At 36.2% G+C, this 8,415-nt stretch overlaps 1 protein-coding gene across 1 annotated transcript in view; it reads left to right on the forward strand.

The window, feature by feature from the left end:
- The window catches only part of Pxdnl (peroxidasin like), a 442,040-nt gene that overhangs the window by 429,523 nt on the left and 4,102 nt on the right, over nt 1–8,415 (forward strand). Inside the window, 1 exon segment of the mRNA XM_033759138.1 lies at nt 3,225–3,354. Within this exon segment, the coding sequence (XP_033615029.1) occupies nt 3,225–3,354 (130 nt within the window).

Raw genomic sequence — 8,415 nt, forward strand, 5'->3', positions numbered from 1 at the left:
CTCATTGTCTGAAACACAGATGCAACCACTTAAAATGAGCCACAGCTGTCCATGGATGGACAGTTAAGATCAAGGACATTTTTCCTTTTGTAAATCCTAATTTGCATCCCAGCTGATCATTTTAACAAATACATCCTGTGGGACTGTTGAACCTTCTAAACTGCAATATTCCCATCTAAACTGCAGGACTGAATGTCTCCTAGTGCTGCTGGGCAGATGGGCTGACAGGACCTGCTCTCCAGCACAGGGACTCTGACTTACATGTGGCAGGTGGTAAACATGTGGAACCTGAGGCGGCTAAAGACTGAGATTCCCTCAGCTTCCCTAACTCATCCCTCCCTCCTTCCCCAGGCAGAAGTCATTACCATCTTATTTGTTTATTTATTCATGAAAAAACTTTGGCAATATTAGTTATTTTATTCTTCATAGTATGCAATATTCAGTATTTTCTGTATTTTTCCAGTCAAGAATCAAGCAATATAAATTAATTTTTAAGATAAAAGAATCACTTTTCCTTATAAATTTATATTGTTTTTGTCTTATGTATTTCTGTATTTAACATTTCTCTCCTAAAATAATGTTACTTTTATGAAAAAATCTATTAAATGAATAAATTTAAAGTCTAAATGAGTCATATATTAAAAGTTCATTCTTAAGAGTATAGATGATCTTATATCCCTTTTCTGTTGGTAGTAGAAGTGACTTTTTATGTATGGCTACATGTTACAAATTTTATAAAATAGCATATAGTTCTATGATAAAAGTTATATTTAGTACTATTTATTTATTTTATTTTATTAATTTTATTTTATTGTGGTAAGAACACTTGAGACCTAACATCCTAACAAATTTTCAAGTGTACAATACAGCATTGCTTAAATGCTCATTTGTCAATGGTATCTGATGTAATATTTCTATTATTTGAATAATAATAATAATAATAATAATAATAATAATAATAATAATGGCATTGCAGTATCTCTTTAAAATTCCAATTTTAATTTTTAGGGTAAATCACCTGAAATAAGATTTCTAACAATGTTGTTAGGTTAAATTTTTTGAGGAATGTCTGTACTGTTTTCCATGTGGCTGTACCCATTCTACATTTCTGGCAGCAGTGCATGATCCTTACCAAAAGTCATCATTTTTTTAAAATAATAGCATCATAACAGCAGTTCTAAAGGACATTATGTTCTGTGAAATATACCAGTCACAGAACAACTAAAGCTTCCTGATTATTTGTATAAATAGAGCAGAGAATGGTGGTTTCCAGGAGCTTGGAGAAGGAAAAATGGGGAATTGTTGCTCAAACGGCATAAAGTTTCAGTTATGTAAGATGAGTGTGTTCTAGAGATTTGCTGTATAGAGTAGTATTTATTTTCAACAATACAGTGTTTGCTTTGAAAATATGGTAAAAGGCTAGATCTCATGTTACTTTCTCATCTCAGAAATGAAAAATGAAACCAAAAGGCAGTCACAGCAAATAATCTAATGAAGTTTCTGGAGCTGATGGATTTAGTACCCTAATTGTGGCATCATAAATGTATACATATATCCCAAATCATCCCAATGTATGGATTTAATATGTGCAGTTTTTTTCCCATGAAATTTGTTGGTACATTTAAGATAGACAATACTGTTACATTCATCATTGGGATCTTGTACCTTTGCATGATATATCTTGGTTCTTATTTTTCCCCATACTCCTGCCCTCCCTTCATTCACTTCACCCTTATTTAGAGAGACTTTTTTCCAATTTTTCCATATTTTTTCTCTTCCCTATTTCCTTTCCCTTACTCAATAAAATGTCAAAATCCAATATTGTTCACTACGGGAACAGTGTTATGCTTCTTTGTTTTCCTAATGCAGATGTTTTATTTTCTGTTTATCAGTCTTTTCACTGAGAATGTGAGAATGCTGCTGGAAAACCCTCATTTCTGGAATCCTGCTATCTTAACACAACGTCTGAAGCATAGCAGGTTCCAGCGCATACTTGTTAAATGGTGAATACTGTGAACCTGATATATTAGCCACTCCTCATGCTCTCATGTTTGTTATTTCAAATCTTGATTCTATCTTCATCAGTTTACCTAGGCTTCCCTGGAGTTAAATTCTCTTTGATTAGATACTGAGGATTTATAGGACAGAGCACTATGTAAATTCATATAATTATTAAAATTGTCTCTATCAACACTTTTACACTCGTATACCTTGCTTGAAAGGTATATACAACACTAGAGTTAATTCTGGTGAGATTGAGATCACTATTTTTCATGTTGCCCATAGCTCATTGTGTCTTAGAGGACATAAAGTTGTCTAGTAACTTGGCTCTAACTGATATAAATTCTATAACATGTTTCTGAATCAGAAGTTATTTTGTAAGCTCAGAGGATATACTATTTCTGATAAGCCTTTTACTTATTAAAAGTGAAAAATTTATTTCCAAATAGAACAAAGCAGTGATTTGGGAAGTCACAATAGCTTTTCAAGGAGAAAGTTTTAACAAAACTTGGAAAAATATTAGAAAACTTGAGACACAAAAATTGTGTCAAGTAAATCAAAGCTATAACAGCTATTTTTAACCATAACTTATAATCCAAGATGAATAGAACCTTCATTTTTATCTAAAAATGTAGTTATTTACCTGTAGGATATTTTTTGAGAACTTCAGTTAAGCTTCAGAAGCCTATAATAAATTCAACCCAAGTCTTTTATGATCAGCAACATGAAGCTGTTGTACATCAGGGTAAGATCAGATTTTTGTCAGACATAGTATCTTTATATTAAATTTAGTTCCTGCCATGAATTTATAAAAAAGCAAGCAACTCTCCCATCTGGGAACTGCATTGTATGTAATATTTAAGTTGTCACTGCTCTTTAAATGTGTGAAGTGAACTATTAGCAAAACAACATATTTTCAGATCTAAATAATACGTAAAATATATATGCAATAGAACATGATGTTCCCTTTATTTCATAAGAAATACTTCTGTATCATTTTAGATACATTACCTGAAGCAGATGCTACCCTGGATTATCATTTATGTGATATTTAATTTTAATTCCTAATTTTAGTCATTCTTTTTCTTTGTATAATCACATGGCACTAATCACAACAACTGCAAATTCCAAGTGCCTAAGGAATAAGGAACATTTGCTTATTTTTAAATAACTCTATGCAACTTTTATTTTTTCAGCATTTTATGTGTTTCTTATATAAACAGGCAAGAAGGTAAGTTGGATTTGAGAGAAGATGCTAGAAATATGACGGTTCTGGCAAAAACAAAGTTCATTCAAGATTTCAGCAATTTTGCAGTGGAAGTTCAAAAAACTATCACAGCTCTCAGAGAACAGGTTTGTTTTCTCCCTTTAGTAACGTGTCCTCATTGCACAGATTGGAACAACTGAACTTAAAAAAATCTGTCAACACTCTTAAAATTTTCATCAAAATACCAAAATCTAACTTTGTAGATAAGGAGTTTCACACTAACAGGAGTTGTTTGGGGAAGAAGGGACGGTGTTAGTTTTTCCCTTTGGTGGGACAAAATACTTGTAATTGAAAGAAGAGCTTCTTTTGACTTACAGTTTCAGAGGTTTCAGTCCATTGGCTACTGGCTCTAAGGTAGAAACACTGGTAGGGATGGAAGAGGGAAGCTGCTCAGCTCAGGTGAAGAAACAGAGTGGGTTGCAAAGAGCAGGAGAGGAAGGGGCCACGACTAAATGTAGTCTTTGTGTCCCACTTTTTCCAGCTAGGCCTCACCTCCTCACAGCCCATTTAGCTGTGAAATGATCAATGGATTAACTCAGTGATGAGGTGAATGTCTTCGCAGTGCATTCACCTCTTCAGGAGACTCATAATCCAGCTACATTGACAGTCAACATTAAGCAGCCCAGAGGCTTGAGAAAGCTCATCTGATACAGATGTAGAATACTTTGCATTTTCTACTTAATGCTGAAATCTGTGATGCACAGGAATTCAGGTATCCGTGGTTACTCTGCTCGGTGTTTCTAAGTTCTCTTTTTGAATAATTGACTTTGGATACTCTCTTCACTTCTATGAGAGATCGTTTAGATAATTTCAACAGGCACAACATGTACTTGCAAATTTTTCTTGGAATGAGTCAAAGATGCTTCATACTGTTTTCTCTGCTTTCCTTTTCTAAAAAAGCTATGGCAAAAAACAAAATTCTCACACTATCTTACATTTTTATTTGTTTTCTTAGTTGTTCTGGCTCATGTAATTTTTTAACCTAAACTTTGGGAATGAATCACAGATTTGGCTTGTATTAGAAATGGCAATGGAAATGTTTTTATTAGGAAATGGAAGCATGATATTTTTTCTTTTTTTGTGGTACCAGGGATCAAAGTCAGGACCTTACACTTCTGAGACAGGCACAGTGCCACTGAGCTAAGTCCTCAGCCCAAGCCTGATTTTTTTAAAGCTTGGTGCCAATGTATCTACTTCTTAGACAAAGTGATGATGAGGCGTTTGGTGCTTTTCACGCCGTGCAGCTATGGTCCCAGTCAATGTGGTATCCATTAGTCTACGGCCCTCGACAGTGACTCCTCACCACTGAGATAATTAGTCCAATCCAAATTTTAACATAAATCTGAGAGGTGAGGCATTGGTTCAAAAAAGAGCAACTAGAAAAATACAGAATCTGTGGAGTGGCATAAGACTCTGGGCTTTCCTGAGGTAGGGAAAACTTATTTGCTTTGCAGTGAGTTAATGTGTCAGAGAAGAGAGATGTTAAAAGAGCAGGAAGAATCCTCAGCCCTGGACTAGAGAAGGTGAGCCTAGTAATTTAAACATTAATCCATCCATCATGCAGGAAGCTCTTTTATTTTTTTTCCAGCTTTAATTGAGTTTATTGGTACATTTTAGGGATACAGTACAGTTACATTCATTGTTGGGATCTTGTACCTCTACATGACAAGTCTTGATTCTCATTTTTTCCCCTTACCCCTGCCCTCCCTTCACCCCTTCCTCCCCTCCCCATCTACAAACACTTTATTTCAATCTTTTCATTATCTCACATTTTTTAAGCTCTTTTATTTTTATAAATTTACTTTTTCGATTTGCAAACATAGGCAGAATCCACAAATGACATTTTAATCCAATGTGGTCTATATATTGGTGATGATCATTTTGTTATTCATATGTACAATACTGAATAGAAGCAGCCCTGATATCCCAACACTGTATTAGATGCTCTTTCTTGCTAATAATAACATTCTTAATTAGTACATATCTCTAAATAGAGCAAAATAATGTTTTTGCCTTATTGTTCTGTCTTTCCAATCTCATTGCTAATTTCTTAACAGCTAGGATTATTTCACTGGGGAATTCTTGGGGCATAGTACAAAACTAACCAGTTTCTCTGTATTGGAATGTGAAGAGTTAACTCATCTAAGGGATGTGACAGGCTGAGCAGGGCTAGAAGAGGGAGCTGGAAGGCACTCTGAGCTTTGGTAAAAGTCACAGAATAATCTAAACTGTGTCCAGGCCATAGAGGTGAGAAGAGGTTGTGGCAGTGCACGGTGGCTTATGCGTACAGCATATGCTTATCAGATATGATTTAAATACATGAATTAATGTAACATAACATAGCAATGAGGAATACTGAAATCATCTCAGGTATTCCAAAGGTAATTGAGAAAAATTAAGAGCCAAGCTTGACAAGCAGAGAGAAGATGAGCAAATTCCCTGGGAGGCGCACAGGTATAACAGCTCAGGCCAGTGAGTGCTCAGAGGTGGATGGGGACGCGGAAGGCTGAAGGATCTTTCTGAATATGCCAAGGCGTTAGGACTTGTAAGATTTGCTTTTGCTGTGTAATTCTCCTTTATTAAACTAAAGTATGAGGTTTAACACCTTATGGTTGTGAAAGTGAACCTATCAGCTAGGAAAGGCACTTCTGATTACGTTGTTTGTATAACTTTGTGACTTTTTTATTACTCGTCATCGGGGATACAGCCTTAAACACGACTTAAAAGTTTTTGTTACATTAAAGATGAGTATATAAATGGGGTTTCAGCAAAGAGCAAGGAGAGTTCACAAATAGTGAGGAGAATGGAGGCCAAAGAAACAGCTGCTGGAAGCGGCTGGGTCTCGAGGAACTCACACAAAGCCATAGCCCCTCTCAGCAACATTTGTAGAATCCTCCTTCTTAGCCCTTGCTTCCACATCCACTGACAGCTGTGCCTCAGAGCAGCTTCTCCCTGGTAGTCTCACAACCACAGAGGGAAAAAATACTTGGAATCATTTTCTGAGATCTTCTTATCATGATAGACTGAGAATAGACGAGCCAGGGTCTGCATTTGGAGGTAGTGTGGTTCACTGTGACTTGCTAATTGGTTGAGTGTCAAGAAAGATGGACAGGAATGCTGGAACCATGTCTTATGATCATGAGGAAAAAATTCAGTTCATCAAATTAATTGGTTGAGTGTCAAGAAAGATGGACAGGAATGCTGGAACCATGTCTTATGATCATGAGGAAAAAATTCTCAGTTCATCAAAATTCTTTTGATTGGCAATCGAAATTTGAAATTGGCATGCAGTAATTGTACATATTTATGGGTGCAGTGTGGAAATTTGATAAATGGCCACAGTACACAGTGATTAAATCAGTTTAAAAGCGCTTTCATCTCTTTAAATATTTATCATTTCTTTTGTGGAGTCTGTAACTCCTTTCTTCCTATCCTTTATAAAAATATATAAATTGTAAACTATAATGACTGTACAGTGCTATAGGACACTAGCATTAAGACAAATTCAGATGTTCAACATGTCAGTAAACTCATAAGTTGAAAGTATCTTAAGTTAAAATGATTTAAACTGGCATGATAGTTATGCCAGCTTGAGAGGCTGAGGGAGGAGGAGGAGGAGAAGTTTGAGGTGTCTGGGCAACATAGGGTGACCCTGTCTCCAAACAAAGAAAGGAAAAGCAAATACATAATACATCTAACCTACTGACCATAGTTTAGCAATACACAGTTTACTGATTGTTTCCTCTTGCGATAGTGGGACTCACTAAAAGCTATGGTTCTCTGTCATTGCCCAGCATCATGGGAGAGGAATGTATGTATATTTCAAGCCTAGGAAACACCAGAAATTGGAATGGAGTTTTTTACTGAATGCATAACAGTTATGCTTTGTAGTAAAGTAAAAAACAGTCAGTTGAATCACCATAAGAACTGGACCATCCATAAACAAACAAATAGAGATGGAAAGACAATAGTTTGACCTCTATAATTTGTTAATCTAAAGTGGGTCCCTTCTTCAGTTCGAATAGGCGATGTCAGTTATCAGGCCTGGAAAAAAGGCACAAACTAGAACTGTCCTAGAAAACCCAGCCCTGTAACCTTATTGAACAAGTATGTAAAGATGAGTTAGAAAGGCAAGGGCATTTGAGGCCAGCTTGGGCAACTTAGTGAGAATCTGTCTTAAAATATGAAAATAAAAATGGAAGAAGATGTAGCTCAGTGGTAGAATACTTTTCTAGCATGTGAAGCCCTGGGTTCAAGCCCTAGCACTTAAAAAATAAAAGTAGAAAGAAAAGCTCCAAGATAATGCAAAGGTCCTAAGGCAAACATTTAAAAAATTTTAATTAGGAGCAGGCAAGTAATGTTGTTATCAAAATAACAATTACAGAAAGTAAGACAGTTACAAATACAGAGCTTGTAACATCCATCAGAAGCAAAATCTCTAGTCTGGGTGCAGATCATCCACTCAAGAATGAGAAAAATGCCTCCTTCCCATGAGTCTGTAGAAACACTGTGAGGAGGAGCCTCCTGGGCTTACTGGAAGATGTTCTCTTGGACTCTGAGGAAATGGGAAAGTGGTTAGAGGAGTTGAAATGAGAAGTCAGTGCATTGTATTGCATTTAAAGAATACCATCTGACCTTATGGTGTTGATCTTAGAGAAGAGAAATGTAAGTACTTTTTGGAGAGATAATTTGCAGTCGAATGGTCAGGACATGATTGTTGAATATGTTCGTGTTTACTTGAGGCTCTTTACAACTTCGCTCTAACCCATTTTAAAACCTAATTTCAAAATAAACCTTTTCATGTATCTTGGGTGCCATCTACACTGAAATGCTCAATATGACAGTTAAGCTTCACCATCAACCTGACTAGTTTAAGAGACTCCTGGAGAGGTGACTGGACCATAAGGGAGCTATACTCATCGGTGGACTGATTCATAATTAATGTGACATTAGGAGGTGGGGGTCCAGCTGAAGTGGGTTACTGGGGTCAGGCCTTTGGAGAATATAACTTCTGCCTGTGCTCTGCTCCTATGCTCTGTTTCCTAGACACCACACACTAAGAAGTTTTCCTTCACCACATCTTCCTGCCATGGTATTTCTTCTTGGGAGTCAACAAATTGTGAACTGAATCTCTTAAACCATGAGCC

The sequence above is a fragment of the Fukomys damarensis genome, unplaced genomic scaffold, assembly GCF_012274545.1.
Source record: "Fukomys damarensis isolate Sample0158 unplaced genomic scaffold, DMR_v1.0_HiC HiC_scaffold_5, whole genome shotgun sequence".
NCBI classification, from domain to species: domain Eukaryota; kingdom Metazoa; phylum Chordata; class Mammalia; order Rodentia; family Bathyergidae; genus Fukomys; species Fukomys damarensis.